General features: G+C 45.7%; 1 protein-coding gene across 1 annotated transcript in view; it reads left to right on the forward strand.

The window, feature by feature from the left end:
- The window catches only part of LOC126470797 (nicolin-1-like), a 212500-nt gene that overhangs the window by 147038 nt on the left and 43908 nt on the right, over window positions 1–21554 (forward strand). The window contains exon 4 of the mRNA XM_050098808.1: window positions 20869–21036. Coding sequence (XP_049954765.1) covers window positions 20869–21036 — 168 coding nt within the window. The remainder of the gene's footprint in view (window positions 1–20868; window positions 21037–21554) is intronic.

The raw sequence follows: 21554 nt of genomic DNA on the forward strand, positions 1-21554 counted from the left end.
TCTTGGTTGAGTATCCAGGACTCCAGGGCCGTGGCCAGCTGTGCTAAGTTTCTCGGTTGAGTATTCATGACTCCAGGCCCGTGGCCAGCTGAGCTAGGTTTCTCGGTTGCGTATTCATGACTCCAGGGCCGTGGCCAGCTGTGCTCAGTTTTGGTTGAGTATCCGCGACTCCAGGGCAGTGGCCAGCTGTGCTAGGTTTCTCGGTTGAGTATTCATGACTCCAGAGCCGTGGCCAGCTGTGCTCGGTTTCTTGGCTGAGTATCCACGACTCCAGGGCCATGGCCAGCTGCGCTAGGTTTCTCGGTTCCGTATTCATGACTCCAGGCCCGTGGCCAGCTGAGCTAAGTTTCTCGGTTGCGTGTTCATGACTCCAGGGCCGTGGCCAGCTGTGCTCGGTTTCTTGGTTGAGTATCCAGGACTCCAGGGCCGTGGCCAGCTGTGCTAAGTTTCTCGGTTGAGTATTCATGACTCCAGGCCCGTGGCCAGCTGAGCTAGGTTTCTCGGTTGCGTATTCATGACTCCAGGGCCGTGGCCAGCTGTGCGCGGTTTCTTGGTTGAGTATCCACGACTCAAGGGCCGTGGCCAGCTGAGCTAGGTTTCTCGGTTGAGTATGCGTGACTCCAGGGCCGTGGCCAACTGTGCGAGGTTTCTCGGTTGAGTGTTCACGACTCCAGGCCCGTGGACAGCTGAGCTAGGTTTCTCAGTTGAGTATTCATGACTCGAGGGCCGTGGCCCGCCTAGCTAGGTTTCTCGGTTGCGTATTCATGACTCCAGGGCCGTGGCCAGCTGTGCTCAGTTTCATGGTTGAGTATCCACGACTCCAGAGCAGTGGCCAGCTGTGCTAGGTATCTCGGTTGAGTATTCATGACTCCAGAGCCGTGGCCAGCTGTGCTCGGTTTCTTGGCTGAGAATCCACAACTTCAGGGCCGTGGCCAGCTGCGCTAGGTTTCTTGGTTGCATATTCATGACTCCAGGCCCGTGGCCAGCTGAGCTAAGTTTCTCGGTTGCGTATTCGTGACTCCAGGGCTGTGGCCAGGCTGTGTTAGGTTTCTTGGTTGACTATCCACAACTCCTGTGCCGTGCCAGATGTGCTAGGTCTCTCGGTTGTGTATTCATGACTCCAGGGCAGTGGCCAGGCTGTGTTAGGTTTCTTGGTTGAGTATCCGCAACTCCAGGGCCGTGCCAGCTGTGCTAGGTTTCTCGGATGTGTATTCATGACTCCAGGGCTGTGGCCAGCTGTGCTCGGTTTCTTGGTTGAGTATCCAGGACTCCAGGGCCGTGGCCAGCTGTGCGAGGTTTCTCGGTTGAGAATTCATGACTCCAGGCCCGTGGCCAGCTGAGCTAGGTTTCTCGGTTGCGTATTCATGACTCCAGGGCCGTGGCCAGCTGTGCTCGGTTTCTTGGTTGAGTATCCACGACTCCAGGGCAGTGGCCAGCTGTGCTAGGTATCTCGGTTGAGTATTCATGACTCCAGAGCCGTGGCCAGCTGTGCTCGGTTTCTTGGCTGAGAATCCACAACTTCAGGGCCGTGGCCAGCTGGCTAGGTTTGTTGGTTGCATATTCATGACTCCAGGCCCGTGGCCAGCTGAGCTAAGTTTCTCGGTTGCGTATTCATGACTCCAGGGCCGTGGCCAGGCTGTCTTAGGTTTCTTGGTTGACTATCCACAACTCCTGGGCCGTGCCAGATGTGCTTGGTCTCTCGGTTGTGTATTCATGACTCCAGGGCAGTGGCCAGGCTGTGTTAGGTTTCTTGGTTGAGTATCCGCAACTCCAGGGCCGTGCCAGCTGTGCTAGGTTTCTCGGTTGCGTATTCATGACTCCAGGGCCGTGGCCAGCTGTGCTCGGTTTCTTGGTTTAGTATCCAGGACTCCAGAGCCGTGGCCAGCTGTGCTAGGTTTCTCGGTTGCGTCTTCATGACTCCAGGGCCGTGGCCAGCTGTGCTCGGTTTCTTGGTTGAGTATCCATGACTCCAGGGCAGTGGCCAGCTGTGCTAGGTTTCTCGGTTGAGTATTCATGACTCCAGAGCCATGGCCAGCTGTGCTCGGTTTCTTGGCTGACTATCCACGACTCCAGGGCCGTGGCCAGCTGCGCTAGGTTTTCGGTTGCGTATTTATGACTCCAGGCCCGTGGCCAGCTGAGCTAAGTTCCTCGATTGCATATTCATGACTCCAGGGCCGTGGCCAGGCTGTGTTAGGTTTCTTGGTTGAGTATCCACAACTCCTGGGTCGTGCCAGATGTGCTAGGTCTCTCGGTTGCGTATTCATGACTCCAGGGTCGTGGCCAGCTGTGCTCGGTTTCTTCGTTGAGTATCCAGGACTCCAGGGCCGTGGCCAGCTGTGCTAGGTTTCTCGGTGGAGTATTCATGACTCCAGGGCCGTGGCCAGCTGAGCTAGGTTTCTCGGTTGCGTATTCATGACTCCAGAGCTGTGGCCAGGCTGTCTTAGGTTTCTTGGTTGAGTATCCACAACTCCAGGGCCGTGCCAGCTGTGCTAGGTTTCTCGGTTGCGTATCCACGACTCCAGCGCCGTGGCCAGCTGTCCTAGGTTTCTTGGTTGCGTATTCATGACTCCAGGGCCATGGCCAGCTGTGCTAGGTTTCTCAGTTGCGTATTCATGACTCCAGAGCCGTGGCCAGCTGTGCTAAGTTTCTCGGTTGCGTATTCATGACTCCAGGGCCGTGGCCAGCTGTGCTCCGTTTCTTGGTTGAGTATCCACGACTCCAGGTCCATGGCCAGCTGTGCTAGGCTTCTCGGTTACGTATTCATGACTCCAGGGCTGTGGCCAGCTGTGCTCGGTTTCTTGGTTGAGTATCCACGACTCCAGGGCCGTGGCCAGCTGAGCTAGGTTTCTCGGTTGCGTATTCATGACACCAGGTACGTGGCCCGCTGTGCTCGGTTTCTTGGTTGAGTATCCACGACTCCAGGGCTGTGGCCAGCTGTGCTAGGTTTCTCGGTTGCGTATTCATGACTCCAGGGCCATGGCCTGCTGTGCTCGGTTTCTTGGATGAGTATCGACGACTCCAGAGCCGTGGCTAGCTGTGCTAGGTTTCTCGATTGCGTATCTATGACTCCAGGGCCATGGCCAGCTGTGCGAGGTTTCTCGGTTGAGTGTTCATGACTCCAGGCCCGTGGCCGGCTGAGCTAGGTTTCTCAGTTGAGTATTCATGACTTGAGGGCCGTGGCCAGCATAGCTAGGTTTCTTGGTTGCGTATTCATGACTCCAGGGCCGTGGCCAGGCTGCGTTAGGTTTCTTGGTTGAGTATCCACGACTCCACGGCCGTGGCCACCTGTGCCGGATTTCTCGGTTGAGTATTCATGACTCCAGAGCCATGGCCAGCTGTGCTCGGTTTCTTGGTTGAGTATCCACGACTCCAGGGCCGTGGCCAGCTGTGCTAGGTTTCTCGGTTGAGTATGCATGTCTCCAGGGCCGTGGCCAACTGTGCTCGGTTTCCTGGCTGAGTATCCACGACTCCAGGGCCGTGGCCAGCTGTGCTAGGTTTCTCGGTGGAGTATTCATGATTCCAGGCCCGTAACCAGCTGAGCTAGGTTTCTCGGTTGCGTATTCATGACTCCAGGGCCGTGGCCAGGCTGTGTTATGTTTCTTGGTTGAGTATTTACAACTTCTGGGCCGTACCAGCTGTGCTAGGTTTCTGGGTTGCGTATTCATGACGCCAGGGCCGTGGCCAGCTGAGCTCAGTTTCTTGGTTGAGTATCCAGGACTCCAGGACCGTGGCCAGCTGTGCTAGGTTCCTCGGTTGAGTATTCATGACTCCAGGCCCGTGGCCAGCTGAGCTAGGTTTCTCGGTTGCGTATTCATGACTCCAGGGCCGTGGCCAGCTGTGCTCGGTTTCTTGGTTGAGCATCCACGACTCCAGGGCAGTCGCCAGCTGTGCTAGGTATCTCGGTTGAGTATTCATGACTCCAGAGCCGTGGCCAGCTGTGCTCGGTTTCTTGGCTGAGTATCCACGACTCCAGGGCCGTGGCCAGCTGCGCTATGTTTCTCGGTTGCATATTCATGACTCCAGGCCCGTGGCCAGCTGAGCTAAGTTTCTCGGTTGCGTATTCATGACTCCAGGGCCGTGGCCAGGCTGTGTTAGGTTTCTTGGTTGACTATCCACAACTCCTGGGCCGTGCCAGATGTGCTAGGTCTCTCAGTTGTGTATTCATGACTCCAGGGCCGTGGCCAGCTGTGCTCGGTTTCTTGGTTGAGTATCCACGACTCCAGGGCAGTGGCCAGCTGTGCTAGGTTTCTCGGTTGCGTATTCATGACTCCAGAGCCGTGGCCAGCTGTGCTAGGTTTCTTGGCTGACTATCCACGACTCCAGGGCCGTGGCCAGCTGCGCTAGGTTTTTCGGTTGCGTATTCATGACTCCAGGCCCGTGGCCAGCTGAGCTAAGTTTCTCGGTTGCGTATTCATGACTCCAGGGCCGTGGCCAGGCTGTGTTAGGTTTCTTGGTTGAGTATCCACAACTCCTGGGCCGTGCCAGATGTGCTAGGTCTCTCGGTTGCGTATTCATGACTCCAGGGCAGTGGCCAGGCTGTGTTAGGTTTCTTGGTTGAGTAGCCACAACTCCAGGGCCGTGCCAGCTGTGCTAGGTTTCTCGGTTGCGTATTCATGACTCCAGGGCCGTGGCCAGCTGTGCTCGGTTTCTTCGTTGAGTATCCAGGACTCCAGGGCCGTGGCCAGCTGTGCTAGGTTTCTCAGTGGAGTATTCATGACTCGAGGGCCGTGGCCAGCTGAGCTAGGTTTCTCGGTTGCGTATTCATGACTCCAGAGCCGTGGCCTGGCTGTGTTAGGTTTCTTGGTTGAGTATCCACAACTCCAGGGCCGTGCCAGCTGTGCTAGGTTTCTCGGTTGCGTATCCACGACTCCAGGGCCGTGGCCAGCTGTCCTAGGTTTCTCGGTTGCGTATTCATGACTCCAGGGCCGTGGCCAGCTGTGCTAGGTTTCTCGGTTGCGTATTCATGACTCCAGGTCTGTGGCCAGCTGTGCTCGGTTTCTTGGTTGAGTATCCACGACTCCAGGGCTGTGGCCAGCTGAGCTAGGTTTCTCGGTTGCGTATTCATGACACCAGGGCGGTGGCCAGCTGTGCTCGGTTTCTTGGTTGAGTATCCACGACTCCAGGGCCGCGGCCAGCTGTGCTAGGTTTCTCCGTTGCATATTCATGACTCCAGGGCCATGGCCAGCCGTGCTGGGTTTCTTGGTTGAGTATCCACGACTCCAGGGCCGTGGCCAGCTCTGATAGGTTTCTCGGTTCAGTATCCACGACTCCAGGGCTGTGGCCAGCTGTGCTAGGTTTCTCAGTTGAGTATTGACGACTCCAGTGCCGTGGCCTGCTGTGCTAGGTTTCTCGGTTGAGTATCCAAGGTGCCAAGGGTCTGAGCGAGGTAGTCCCACAGATTCCCCACTGGGTTTAAATCCGGGAGTTTGGTGGCTAGGAGAGTATGGTAAATTCTTCCAGGTGCTCTTCGAACCATGCACGTACATTGCATTTTTCAGCTGGTAGCAGCTATCGTGGTGAGGAAAAACAAATTCAGGGAGTGGTGGACATGATCCCCATGGATAGATGTATACTTGTGCCTTCCAGAATGAGTAGATTACCCAGGGAAAGCCACGAAAACAGTCCCAGGACCATAACTCATACACGATGTTTACTTTCAGATGTTTTACACCATACGTGCCAACGTCCATCTGTCCAATGGAACATTAAACGTGATTCATCTGAAAATGGCACCTGACACCATTCACAAATTCCAGACTTCTTTGGCAGTGAACAGCGATTAACGTGGGTGCATGAACCAGGCGCTTGCAGCAGAGGCCCATACACAGCAATGTTCGCTGAATGGTCATTGAGGATACACTGTTGGTAGCCTCTTGGTTTGTCTTGACAGTCAGTTGCTGAACAGTTGTACATTTATTCGCCCGTACACATCTCTGCACCCGTTGTTCAGCCCTATCATCTATGTCCCCTGGTGCACACAGTTGCCTCAGTGCCAGTTTGGATAAAGTCAGTTTGCCATGTACGGTATGCTTTAACCACAGCAGCGCGCGAACAGTTTACAGACTTAAACTTTCCGGAGATGCTTCCACCCTCGGCCCAAAAGCAAGTTATCATGCCCTTCTGGATATCACATAAATCGCTCCATTTTCGCATTGGGACTACGATGGCACTGTTTTTCGCATCTCACTAACATTCTTTATACACTCTCAAGTGATAGTGCCGTCTGTGAATGGTTATTGCATGTTGACGTCGAACATAGGTGGTGTTCACATTAATGTGACTGGACCGTGAAGTTAGAACACCTTAAGTGCTTGTAGCGATGCTCACTGGGCACCATTTCTAACAGCAAACCTCACATGTTATTGTTTGTTGTAGATTAACATCGATCCCAAATTTCTATGAACAATACTGTATTATGTGAATAGTTTATAAAATTTTTACTTGGATGACTCATAAATTATATCTTTCAGAATTTTTATGAAGGAACCTAATACAGACTGTGACCTGTGTACCTCTGCAATGTTACACAATTGTCCATCATTACCTAGTAAAACATAGTTCTGTAGTTTCACCATTGTAACTTATTTCAGAAGGTTAGTTAACTTATCATGTTTTTACCAATTTTAGTGCAAAAATCAACTTTTCCTTAATAAACCAAGAAAGAAAGGAGTTAACTTCACACAAAATTCTACAGTATATTTTTATATAAAACGGACCCTAAATCCAAAATTACAACTTCCTATAATTAATATTATGTGCTTTTGCAAGTTCATAAAAAGTGTGTTTTGTGGAAACTAATTAGTGGATCACACTGAAACACAAAATGTGTAACATTGCTATTGGTTTATATCATCTGGAAAAGTGCTGATTATTATATAAATACTAAATTTTTATTTGGCTAATTGCGTAAATCTTTACGTGAGTGCCTGTTCGCATGCCAGGCACAGCCAACTTGACCTTGGGCCAATAGATGGGGAATCCTGATCTCACCCTCTCGCCGCTGTTGCTATGTAGCCACCCACAGTGCTTACTTCGCCACATTACCACTTATTTCAATTTTGATCAAATTTTTAACATAAAATTCAATAATGGAACAGTTGTTGGTTAACTACGCATACATCTCTTTATATCATTAGCGGCCTCTCATGTTTACACAAAACACTACAAATATATGTAACAAGACACAAATCAACATATTAGTATATTAACACACATACATAAATAAGGAAAATTCAGCATTTCATTTATAACTTTCGTTGTTGTTTTTTAGTTTGTTTCAGTCAATATTCCTGAAAAGCAAAAATAAAACACACTTCAAGTGTACAAATTTTGGTAATCATTTATTTGTCGCAATGTAGGAAATTTGGAGAGCGATCTAACGGCCTCTCATTCAATACTCACTTTGGTTCGAGGGGTGGGGGGAGGGAGTGATATCACTATGGTGAGCGTCCTTCTCGTCACTCTATTAGTTACCAGGGAAAGTTAGTGATGGGAACAACCGAATGAAAGCAATTGATTCATTCGGTTGTTGGAAAACCATCAGCTCATTCGGTTGTAGTTATATGTATCGATTGAATTATTCATTCATTTTTTTATGTGAAACTAGTCCGTGGCAGCAACCGAATGAAAACAATCTAATTAGTTGGTTGGACTACTCATTCATTGTTTCGAGGGAAACCAGTCTGTGGTAGCAATCGAATGAAAACAATCGTTCAGTTGACCGGAATACTCATTCATTCTTTTGAATGAAACTAGTATGTGGAAGCAACTGGATAAAAACAATCGTGTCAGTCGGTTGTAGTCTTACCTGTCAGTTGGATTATTATTTTTTTTTTTTTCGAGTGAAAGCAGTCAGCAGGAGCAATCGAATGAAAAGATTCGACACAGTTGTTGCCTTGCATGTTAACTGAATTATTCATTCTTTCTTTTCAAGTGAAAACAATCAGTAGTTTTTCTGTCAGGTACTGATACTTTTAACTGAAACCGCTCTTTAGTGTTTTAGCTGACCGAGCTATCCAATCATTTTTCTGAATGAAACTAGACAACAATACTCTAACTAGCTGAACTAAAGCGGTGCTACATTACACTGACAGAGGGTCGTCCAGTGAAGCCGTATCCCAGGAGTATGCCAAAGTTAACATAATCTGTATACATGTTATTTTACTATGAACTGAATGGAGTAATTTCTCTTTTAGTCATTTAAAACTGTTTCTTATACTGTTGTGGATTAAATTGTTCCAGGTGCCATAAACGTGTAACTAGTTAACTTGACGTATCACAGGGGTAGGCATACCATCACTTAAATTGCCGACCCCAGACAAAAACTTCGAAAATTCCAAACATGTGGGTCAAATCGGATTATTTTCCTGGACATAAGCAATCTGTAGACGATAAGTATGCTGATAGTCACGATGTTCCACGGGGACCGGGAACACAGGAGGGGGAATGTTTTCTTGTTTGCGTTTCAATGCTAACAATGCCAGTGGATGCGCGCCTCCTACCGATCAACACATGTAATTACACATGAGAGTAACAAGGATTTCTTTTAAGCGCATTATAGAGACGTTCTTATTCAGACGTATTACTAATTTTCAGTAAGGAAAATGAACGTGAATGAGCCAGCCGTTGTGGCCGAGCGATTCTAGGCACTTCAGTCCGGAACCGCGCTGCTGTTATGGTCGCAGGTTCGAATCCTACCTCGGGCATGGATGTGTGTGATGTCCTTAAGTTACTTAGGTTTAAGTAGTTCTAAGTCTGGGGGGACTAATGACCTCAGATGTTAAGTCCCATAGTGCTCAGAGCCATTTGAACCATTTTTGAACGTAAATGAAATCAGTTTTATGCAGCTCATCGAGTAGAAGGCAAATGACATTTAAGACATTCAGTTGTCTGGCAAGCGGGCGGCGTCGTGGTGAAGGCGATCGCCCATTGTCGGCGGCTTCACATTGCCTCAATAAAGAAGAATGGAAAATACGAGGTGTTCCAAAATTGCCTTTACAAATTTGATCACAAATATTTCAGAAATGGGAAGAGGTAGAAAAGCGCGGTATGTGACATAACGTACAGAGTGCAGTGTGTTAAGGTGACCTTATTTTCTGCAGCCAAATTCGGGACGCAGTAACCAATTTTGATATTACAAAAAAGTGTGAACTGACAGTAATAAATGAAATTATCACTTAAAGTTTTTACAAAAAGTTCATTAATTTATGTTTTATTGGTACCTTCTAAGATGATGGGGTGCGAGCATGCATATAGTATTTGTCAATGCAGTAAATTTTCTTCAGCATGTCTGTATTCTTCAACAACCTTATGCCTGTATGCGCATAGGAGAGCGGCTAAGGCTGCTTGCCGCTGCGTTTTTAATCGACTAAAACGAAGAAACAATCTATAGTTAGGTCCTTTTTTAATCTATTTTAACTGAGGTTTGTTACAATCTATTTCCAATCAATCGAATTTTCTCAGGCACGAAAAAAGATCCAGATTTACCATGGACAGTTGTACAAAAATCCCTCCAGCACGCCTCATACGCCATGAAAACTAGGACCAATTCGGGGATATACGAACGTATTGCAGCCCTGGATGGGAATTTGAATATTCAGCTTTTTATTTGTGTGGAAGGTAAATATTCTGTACAGATAACTACATCACCAGCTACATAAGTACACCCCACGTTTTCAGTTTTACACATAGTCTCATAAATATTAAAAATTAAAAAGCATAAATTTTCAGGACTATCTGTATGGTGTTAGGAATCTATATCAGGCTAAGGGAGAGTATTTAATATTTATTAGTCTGTTTTTTAAAACCAAGTTATATGAAAAATGTTTTCCATTTAAATAGTTATTTTCTGCTTTTTAGTCTTCTGTGTGTGAAATTTTTCAGCTGGTTTCAAACATTTTGATGAGATTACAGCAGGACATCAGGTAAACTTCAGGTTTATTTCAGTTTCTCTTCAGATGAGTCAATCAGTGTATTTCTTCATCGCAGGAATATCTCGCGGGAGGATCGCGAATATAAATACTATAGAGAAACGAGCTGACAGGGAAGCTTAGCAGCAATCGTTCTTAAGTGCGAAACATTAGCGACTGGAACAAGAAAGCAGGGAAATAGCAGTGGTACACCAAGTACCTACTCTCCGTCACACACCAGAAAAGAAAGCGAGTTAATATTGCCTTGATATCAACTTCTGAGCTAAGTTGAAAGTTTCTGGTCCATAGCATATCGGAATCAAGTACAAAATTTGCACTGAAAAAAAAGCGGGGAAGAAATCGAACTAATGAAAATGTGTTAAAAAGTGATTGCTCATTTATATATACACAAATTTACAGTGCAACAACACAAATTAAGCTTTTAAAATCAACGAAAAATTGATATTTAATGCCACAAGTACGAAAATTCCAATTTCAGTAAGTAAGAACATACATTTTGAATGCACTTTATTTTTATAAATATAATATTTATTCACATCTCTTTGAAATAAGACACTTTATCTGTCTCTAAAAAAGTTGTCAACCCTAGACATGTTTCATGTATAACCAGAAGGGCTGAAAAAGTATGTAAATAAAACCACTCAAAACCGATGAGTGAGTGAAAATATTTATGTAACGGCCGCAACCGACGGAGACTTGTTTAAGTCGGTTGTCTCACAGTGAATGAAACCACTCAAACACGGTGAGTGAGTGAAAACATTCATATGCTGACATGGCCGCTGAGACTAGTTTTATTCGTTTCTTTCAGTTGTTTTATTCGACTGAAAAAACCGACTGAACGAACAAACAATCTACTGACCAATCGATTGTTAAAAACAGATTGTCCCATCACCAGGAAAAGGGGAGGAGGTTCAAAATGGCTCTGAGCACTATGGGACTTAACATCTGAGGTCATCAGTCCCCTAGAACTTAGAACTACTTAAACCTAACTAACCTAAAGACATCACACACATCCATGCCCGAGGCAGGATTCGAACCTGCGACCGTAGCAGTCGCGCGGTTCCGGACTGAGCGCCTAGAACCGCTAGACCACCGCGGCCGGCGGGAGGAGGTACTTTGGCTGGTGTTCTCATAGCTGCATTTCTCCATAGAGCTCATAGGCTGCAGATACGCGAAGCCTCTATGTCCCTGAAAAACAGATAACATAGCCTCAGCTTTTCTTCTCTTAGTATCGAAACGGACGACAAAATAAATTTAAAACCTGCTTGTTCTCGTATTTACGTAATAAAAATAGATGTTAACTGAAAATGTGCTTCTTTTTACCAGTAAAATTACCTTTCCTTTTTCCCCCTCAAGACTATAACTGACAGTGCATCATTCTCAAAATGCACAACGCTATTATTTGCCATCTATATTTTTATTTCGTTACAGGATTTGAGTCGCGAATTCTGTTCTTTACATATTTTTTGCTTGTCTTTTGATATGTCCTTGACCGTATTTTACTTCGTCATGTATTAGCTAGTTTGTGTTATATTATTACATCATATCGGAAAGTAGACTATTTCCTGTGAGCTTGGCCGCGGTCCACTCACATTAATGTGACAATCACCTATGTACAATAACCATTCACAGATGGCAGGTGGCAGCACTAGCAGTGGGGAGTACATAAAGCATGTCAGTGGAAAACAGTGTCATCGTTGTCGTAATGCAGAAATGGAGCGACTTATCTGACGTTCAGATGGGTACGATATTTGACTTTCAGGTGAAGTTCGGAAAGATCTCTGTAAAGGCTAAGTTTGTAAACCGTTCGCGTGCCGCAGCAGTTAAGGCATAGCATGTATGACCAATTGACGTAAACCAAAACCGGTGCAGAGACAACTGTGGTGCACCATGGACCATAGGTGACAGGGATAAAGGACGGCTGCGGAGATGTGTACGGGTGAATAAACGTGCAACTGTTGAGCAACTAACCGAGGGGCTACGAACAGCGTCTCCTCAACGACAATTCAGCAAACATTACTGTATATGGGCTTCCACTGTAGGCGCCTGGTTCATGCACCCACGCTGACTGCTGGTCATCGGCAATGAAGACTGGAATTCGCATGCCAGTACCGCAACTGGACGTCGACTGACATTTTCTGATGAACCACGTTTTATGCTCCATTGGACAGATGGGCGTTAACATGTGTGGTGTAAAACATCTGAAAGTAAACACCCTGTAAGCGTTATGGTCTGGGGAATGTTTCCGTGGCATTCTGTAGGTGATCTCGTCGTTTTGCAAGGCACGATGGATCGACAAGAGTATACATCTATCCTTGGGCGCCATGTTAACCTCTACACGCAGCCTGTTTTTCCTCGGTACGATGACAGCTACCAGCAGGGGTGTTCTAAGGGCACAAAAGTTGACTCCACTCCCCTGGTCATCAATCCCCCCCCTCCCCGGATTAAAATCCAGTCGAGAATCTGTGGGACTGTACGCACTGTGGATCGTCAACCTAGAAACCTGGCACAGCTGGCCTCGGCACTGGAGTCGCGTGGCTCCACATACCTTCCAGAACATCATTGACTCTCTTCCCGAACGTCTCATAACGGTCAGAGCTGCAAACGGTGGTTATTCAGGTTTCTGACAGGTGGTCACATTAATGTGATTGGACCATGTATCGTTGCGTGGCTTAATTAGAATACGATCTATATTAAAACGAAAGTCATTTCTTTGCCAGTAGCTATTTTGCATTTCCAATAACTTTACCAAAATCTGTGTTTGTTATACCTGCATGTCTCAATAATCTATATTCCTTAAACCAATTTATCCGCCCATATTACTGTCCATGGTTGTCAGTTCCTACATCTTTACTGACCTTTTGCCTTACCGCAAGTATACGCTTTCTTATGGTTCAAATGGCTCTGAGCACTATGGGACTTAACTGCGGAGGTCATCAGTCCCCTAGAACTTAGAACTACTTAAAACTAACTAACCTAAGGACATCACACACATCCATGCCCGAGGCAGGATTCGAACCTGCGACCGTAGCGGTCGCGCGGTTCCAGACTGAAGTGCCTAGAACCGCTCGGCCACACCGGCCGGCACGCGTTCTTAAAGCACTTTCTCGAGGCATGAGGGAAATAAGTATAAATCTCCTAACATATACGTCTCCACTTTCTTTCGTCAGCGTAGTGACGTTATTTCTTCATTCCTTCATTTTCTTTCATCAGCCTACTGACCCCATTACACAGATTTCTGGCCTGTGCATCAAACCACCTCCTCACGTCTCCTTCGAATAATAACAAAAATCTTTCGCTTGCCTCTATATGCCACAATCTTACCAAACTCTCTTAACGACAGACAACATAATTACCAAAATCAAAACTCAGCTTCATGTAGACTTCGTTTCCATAGATTTCAGATAACTTCACCTTTTACAATTTTTCATGTGAAGTATTTATTTACTTTCCAACTGCCCGCCCGGTTGGCCGTGCGGTCTAACGCACGGCTTTCCGGGCGGCAAGGAGCGCCTGGTCCCCGGCACGAATCCGCCCGGCGGATTTGTGTCGAGATCCGGTGAACCGGCCAGTCTGTGGATGGTTTTTAGGCGGTTAACCATCTCCCTCGGCGAATGCGGGCTGGTTCCCCTTATTCCACCTCAGTTACACTATGTCGGCGATTGCTGCCAAACAAGTTCTCCACGTACGCGTACACCACCATTACTCTACCACGCAAACATAGGGGTTACACTCGTCTGGTGTGAGACGTTCCCTGGGGAGTCCACCGAGGGCCGAACCGCGCAATAACCCTGGATTCGGTCTGGGACGGCGGAGGGGTAAAGTGGACTGCGGTAGTCGTCGTGGGGTTGTGGACCACTGCGGCTGCGACGGGGACGGAGCCTCTCCGACGTTTCTAGGTCCCCGGTTAACATACAATACAATACAACACTTTCCAACTAATTATATGCGATTTTACACTCAAATTTACTACTATATTTTCTGATATAGTCGAGAAGCTACAAAAGTTCAACGAAAATTTTAAATGCCCTAATGCAGATTCTCCTCTCGATGTTGCTATGTCACAAATCAGGTACGTCAAAATCGGTGAGTAATTCTTACACCATTAAACTTCGTACACAGTAATAGCTCATACAACACATTGTTGTTGTTGTGGTCTTAAGTCCTGAAACTGGTTTGATGCAGCTCTCCATGCTACTCTATCCTGTGCAAGCTCCTTGATCTCCCAGTACCAACCGTAACCTACATCCTTCTGAATCTGCTTAGTGTATTCATCTCTTGGTCTCCCTCTACGGTTTTTACCCTCCACGCTGCGCTCCAATACTAAATTGGTGATCCCTTGATGCCTCAGAACATGTCCTACCAACCGATCCCTTCTTCTAGTCAAGTTGTGCCACAAATTTGTCTTCTCCCCAATTCTATCAATACCTCCTCAATAGTTATGTGATCTAACCAGCTAATCTTCAGCATTCTTCTATAGCACCACATTTCGAAAGCTTCTATTCTCTTCTTGCCCAAACTATTTATCGTCCACGTTTCACTTCCATGCATGGCTACACTCCATACAAATACTTTCAGAAACTACTTCCTGACACTTAAATATATACTCGATGTTAACAAATTTCTCTTCTTCAGAAACGCTTTCCTTCCCATTGCCAGTCTACATTTTATATCCTCTCTACTTCGACCATCATCAGTTATTTTTCTCCCCAAATAGCAAAACTCCTTTACTACTTTAAGTGCCTCATTTCCTAATCTAATTCCCTCAGCAACGCCCGACTTAATTCGACTACATTCCATTATCCTCGTTTTGCTTTTGTTGATGTTCATCTTATACCCTCATTTCAAGACACTGTCCATTCTGTTCAACTGCTCTTCCAAGTCCTTTGCTGCCTCTGTCAGAATTACAATGTCATCGGCGAACCTCAAAGTTTTTATTTGTTCTCCATGGATTTTAATACCTACTCCGAATTTTTCTTTCGTTTCCTTTACTGCTTGCTCAATATACAGATTGAATAACATCGGGGATAGGCTACAACCCCGTCTCACTCCCTTCCCAACCACTGCTTCCCTTTCATGTCCCTCGACTCTTATAATTGCCTTCTGGTTTCTGTACAAATTGTAAATAGCCTTTCGCTCCCTGTATTTTACCCCCGCCACCTTCAGAATTTGAAAGAGAGTATTCTAGTCAACATTGTCAAAAGCTTTCTCTAAGTCTACAAATGCTAGAAACGTAGGTTTGCCTTTCCTTATTCTATCTTCTTAAGGTGAGTCGTAGGGTCAGTATTGCCTCACATGTTCTAATATTTCTACGGAATCCAAACTGATCTTCGCCGAGGTCGGCTTCTACCAGTTTTTCCATTCGTCTGTAAAGAATTCGCGTTAGTATTTTGCAGCTGTGACTTATTAAACTTATTAAAAAACACATTAAGACATATAATTCTTATTGGTTACGGATAGAAAAGAAAACGAATGAAATCACACAATAGAAATGAGGTTTCAGTCAGCTGGGACTGCATAGTGTATCTGCCAAAGAGTGGCAGATTCCCTACAGACGTGCGTGCACGCATGTCTAAAGGAAATAAAAAATGAATTGAAAAAACAAACCACACCGCGAAGGAATTATCGGAACCGGACGGAAATCGGTAGACGTGATGTACATGTACAGACAAACAAATGATTATAATTTTAGAAAAAGTTGGATGATTTATTCGAGACAAAGAACTTCAAAAACTGAGCAGGTCAATAACACGTTGGTCCACCTTGGCCCCTGTGCAAGCAGTTTTTCGGCTTGACATTGATTGACAGGGTTGTTGAATGTCCTCCTGAAGGATATCGTACCAAATTTTGTCCAATTGACCCATTAGATCGCCAAAATCCCGATATGTTTGGACGGCCCGCCAATAATGCTCCAAACACTCTCAATTAGGGAGAGATCCGGAGACCTTGATGGCCAAGGTAAGGTTTGGCAAGCATGAAGACAAGCAGTAGAAACTCTCGCCGTGTGCGAACGGGCATTACCTTGCTGAGACGTAAGTCCAGGATGGCTTGCAAAGAAGGGCATCAAACCGGGCATAAAACATCGTGGACTTACCGCTGTGCTGTAAGGGTGCCGTAGATGACAACCAAAGGGGTTGTTGAGCCGTAAGGCGAGCGACATGTTGGTATCCTACCGCTGTCCAGGTCGTCTCCAACACGTCATCTTCACTGGTCATCGAGGATCAGTTCGAAGCGGGACGCATCATTGAAGGCAATTCTATTCCAGTCAATGAAATTCCAGGCCGAAGGTGTGTCTGGGGACGCCCTGGACAGCGGTGGGGTAACAACGCGACTGTTGCCCGACATACGGCCCGACAACTATGCGTGATGGTCTGGGGTGGCGTTTCTTTTCATAGCAGGACGCCTTTGGTTGTCACCCGCGGCACCCTCACAGCACAACGGCACGTTGACGATATTCTATGCCCCGTTTTGTTGCCCTTCGTGGGAGACCATGCTGGTCTTAGATTTCAGCAAAATAATTACCACTCACATATGTAGAGAGTTTCTACTACTTGTCTTCGTGCTTGCCAAACGCTACCTTGACCAGCGAGATCGCCGGATCTCTCTCGCGTAGAGAACGTCTGGAATATGAGTGGGGCCCTCTGAGTATCTCAGAATTTTGACGATCTAACGAGCCAATTGGACAGAATTTGGAATGATATCCTTCGGGAGGACACCTAACAATTCTGTCAATCAATGACAAGCCGAATAACTGATTGCGTTAGGGTCGGAGATGGACCAACGCGTTACTGACCTGCTTAGTTTGTGGAGCACTTTCTCTTGAATAAATCATCGATTTTTCCTGAAATTGTAATCATCTTTATTTTCAGAATGAGATTTTCACTCTGCAGCGGAGTGTGCGCTGATATGAAACTTCCTGGCAGATTAAAACTGTGTGCGGGACCGAGAATCGAACTCGGGACCTTTGCCTTTCGCGGGAAAGTGCTCTACCATCTGAACTACCCAAGTACGACTCACGACCCGTCCTCACAGCTTCAATTCTGCCAGTACCTCGTCTCCGACCTTCCAAACTTCACAGAGGCTCTTCAGCGAACCATGCAGAACTAGCACTCCTCGAAGAAAGGATATTGCGGAGACATGGCTTAGCCACAGCCTGGGGGATGTTTCCAAAATGAAATTTTCACTCTGCAGTGGAGTGTGTGCTGATGTGAAACTTCCTGGAAGATTAAAACAGTTTTAGTCTTCCATGAAGTTTCATCTTTTTTTATTATTTGTCTGTACATTTTCATCATATCTGCCGATTTCCGTCCCATTCGTATAATTCTTTCATGGTGCAACATTTTATCTGTTTTAGAGTATATTTGTCATCGTTTGCGGGACATGAATTCTGCGAACACAAGACTTGTGACAACGTGACATATGGAAGTTTGAATGGGTGTGAAGGCGTCATCGGATAGCCGAAGTGGTTCATCTACATCTACATTCTACATTTACACTCCGCAAGCCACCCAACGGTGTGTGGCGGAGGGCACTTTACGTGCCACTGTCATAACCTCCCTTTCCTGTTCCAGTCGCGTATGGCTCGCGGGAAGAACGACTGCCGGAAAGCCTCCGCGCGCACTCGAATCTCTCTAATCTTACATTCGTGATCTCCTAGGCAGGTATAAGTAGGGGGAAGCAATATATTCGATACCTCATCCAGAAACACACCCTCTCGAAACCTGGACAGCAAGCTACACCGCTATGCAGAGCGCCTCCCTTGCAGAGTCTGCCACTTTAGTTTGGTAAACATCTTCGTAACGCTATTACGCTTACCAAATAACCCTGTGCCGAAACGCGCCGCTCTTCTTTGGATCTTCTCTATCTCCTCTGTCAACCTGACCTGGTACGGATCCCACACTGATGAGCAATACTCAAGTATAGGTCGAACGAGTGTTTTGTAAGCCACCTCCTTTGCTGATGGACTACATTTTCTAAGGACTCTCCCAATGAATCTCAACCTGGCACCCGCCTTACCAACAATTAATTTTATATGATCATTCCACTTCAGATCGTTCCGTACGCATTCTCCCAGATATTTTACAGAAGTAACAGCTACCAGTGTTTGTTCCGCTACCATATAATCATACAGTAAAAGATCCTTCTTTCTATGTATTCGCAATACATTACATTTGTCTATGTTAAGGGTCAGTCGCCACTCCCTGCACCAAGTGCCTAACCGCTGCAGATCTTCCTGCATTTCACTGCAATTTTCTAATGCTGCAACTTTTCTGTATACTACAGCATCATCTGTGAAAAGCCGCACGGAACTTCCGACACTATCTACTAGGCCATTTATATATATTGTGTAAAGCAATGGTCCCATAACACTCCCCTGTGGCACGCCAGAGGTTACTTTAACGTCTGTAGACGTCTCTCCATTGAGAACAACATGCTGTGTTCTGTTTGCTAAGAACTCTTCAATCCAGCCACACAGCTGGTCTGATATTCCGTAGGCTGTTACTTTATCAGGCGACAGTGCGGAACTGTATCGAACGCCTTCCGGAAGTCAAGGAAAATGGCATCTACCTGGGAGCCTGTATCTAATATTTTCTGGGTCTCATGAACAAATAAAGCGAGTTGGGTCTCACACGATCGCTGTTTCCGGAATCCATGTTGATTCCTACATAGTAGATTCTGGGTTTCCAAAAATGACATGATACTCGAGCAAAAAACATGTTCTAAAATTCTACAACAGATCGACGTCAGAGATATAGGTCTATAGTTTTGCGCATCTGCTCGACGACCCTTCTTGAAGACTGGGACTATCTGTGCTCTTTTCCAATCATTTGGAACCCTCCGTTCCTCTAGAGACTTGCGGTACACGGCTGTTAGAAAGGGGGCAAGTTCTTTCGCGTACTCTGTGTAGAATCGAATTGGTATCACGTCAGGTCCAGTGGACTTTCCTCTGTTGAGTGATTTCAGTTGCTTTTCTATTCCTTGGACACTTATTTCGATGTCAGCCATTTTTTCGTTCGTGCGAGGATTTAGAGAAGGAACTGCAGTGGGGTCTTCCTCTGTGAAACAGGTTTGGAAAAAGGTGTTTAGTATTTCAGCTTTACGCGTGTCATCCTCTGTTTCAATGCCATTTTCATCTCAGAGTGTCTGGATATGCTGTTTCGATCCACGTACTGATTTAACGTAAGACCAGAACTTCCTACGATTTTCTGTCAAGCCGGTACATAGAATTTTACTTTCGAATTCACTGAACGCTTCACGCATAGCCCTCCTTACGCTAACTTTGACTTCGTTTAGCTTCTGTTTAAGAGGTTTTGGCTGCGTTTAAATTTGCAGTGAAGCTCTCTTTGCTTTCGCAGTAGTTTCTTAACTTTGTTGTTGAACCTCGGTGGGTTTTTCCCGTCCCTCACAGTTTTACTCAGCACGTACCTGTCTAAAACGCATTTTACGATTGCCTTGAACTTTTTCCATAAACACTCAACATTGTCAGTGTCGGAACAGAAATTTTCGTTTTGATCTGTTAGGTAGTCTGAAATCTGCCTCCTATTACTCTTGCTAAACAGATAAACCTTCCTCCCTTTTTTTTTATATTCCTACTTACTTCCACTGGCGATAAGCGGAAGATTCGGTTTCGAGTCCCGGTCGGGCACAAATGTTCATGTGTCGCATACAGCCGACGTCAGTGCATAGTCACAATATGTGAATCTGTTTCGCAGTGGCAAGTAATTCCTCAAAATAACATTCGGAGGCGCGTTTCTTCCACACTGCAATGAATACAATCGTGTATTCTTGCCCATGGGTGTGAAACTCCATATTGTTGTTTATAATGAGTATCAGTTCCGAAAGCAATTAAAGTTTAGTCATTTAATACACGTCCATGTGGTGAACATCTCCACAGGTAAAGGTAAGGTAGTCTGCAGCCTACAATCCGTGATATGGGTTTGGCCGGATTGCGGGAAGAGCGCAGCCTTCATTCGCCGAGGAAGTACAAGGCGGAGGGTGGCTAGCTCAAAAAAAAAAAAAAAATCCCCACGCTCATCCGAGCCTGACCGTAGGACGGTCAGGGACAGAGTCCAGCGTGCTATCCGCTAGACGACCACAGCCACAAAGTATCTCCACGAAGTGTGATAAATATCAAGCTGGTACTTCATGTTGTAATACTTTCCATTGCCGTCAGTGTAAAAGGCTTTTAACTTTGCTCTGAGAGCTACATATTCTCTTGCTGTAATGTATTGTTTTAGCCCATCTGATGATATTCGTCAGCACTTTTTAATGTTGTCTGTTGTAAAAGCCTGTAACTGGGCAGTCACCCCCTTTATACTATGATATGTCTTCCATTTCGTTCTCCATGATATTTTGATGCTATTAATTACAGACACTAATTATCAGGTAGCCTGCTGCTTTTGTATTTGCGATTTTTAATGACAAAAAGTTATCAAAGAAAAAGATGACTAGAAATTTATTACATGTTTCGTTCAGCTTGTGTGTATTGTAAACTTCGTACCTATCTCAACCCTTTGAGACAGGAATTAAATGTTGGCATTGCCACTGAACCCACACCTTTAAATATTTTGTTTGCAACATTGGTACATTTGCAAGACTCCCTTAGACTCACTAACATTCTTTACCTCCTAGAATGAGTCAAAACGTTAATACTGAAATCCCCACATAATTAGCTTTACATTTTTATTTATCGACTTATCATAGTGTCATAGCTCAAGGGAAAATCTCGAAGTTTGAACTGAAAGAGTTGTTAAGGACTATAATTAAGTTTTTTCTTTGATAATTCCTAAATCAAGTGGGGAAATCCCAAATATTATAAAGTCAGACTTACAAATTATAGTTTTGTGTACACAGTCCGATTGCCTGTAGCTTCTACATTGTAGGTCATTACTTTCGTCTCATGGATAATGTCAAAGTCTGTGTACAATGGATGTTTCAGAGCTTACTGGAGTGGAATAACTTACTGGCATTGCGACTCGTCTTGCGTCAGCCATCTCCAGTATGGAGGACCTTCCATGTTGAAGAGTTGAATGTTTTCCGGGATCCTCCCCGGCGAGGACCTCGGCCTATTCAGAAGACTTCCACTGGAAGCTCTGCATACATCAAGGTACACAAACTCATCGTTGAATGAATATAGATGTAATCCCTGTTACTGATTAGTAGGACACTTATTTTCAACGCTAGGAGCTAATGTTTAATGCTAAGTCTATCGAGTAACTAACGACTTTTGTTGTAAGCGTTCATCTTCCCTCTACAGGAAGGTTATTAGGGATAGAGGAACAATCTAGTTTCAATTAGAATGGCTAGAGAATCAACTGCGACTATGTAGAGGGAACATCCAACTCTTCTTCAGAATGAAAATTTCACTCTATAGTGAGGCGGTTCTGAAGTTAGTATTTCTGATACCGGCAGAATGAAACTATTTACTGGAGTGTAGCTTGAAACCAGATTTCTGCTGTTCGCCCAACAAAAAGTAACAGTCTGGACTAGAATCATGTTCTGGAGGCAGTTTCACTCTGTTGGGAGGTTCATTCCGATAATTACCTGAAATGCTTTAAGAAAACCATTAAACAAATGGTTTACGATGGACACATCTGCAAAGTGTTTATAGATTTGTGACACAAG

This window comes from Schistocerca serialis, chromosome 3 (genome assembly GCF_023864345.2).
Source record: "Schistocerca serialis cubense isolate TAMUIC-IGC-003099 chromosome 3, iqSchSeri2.2, whole genome shotgun sequence".
NCBI classification, from domain to species: domain Eukaryota; kingdom Metazoa; phylum Arthropoda; class Insecta; order Orthoptera; family Acrididae; genus Schistocerca; species Schistocerca serialis.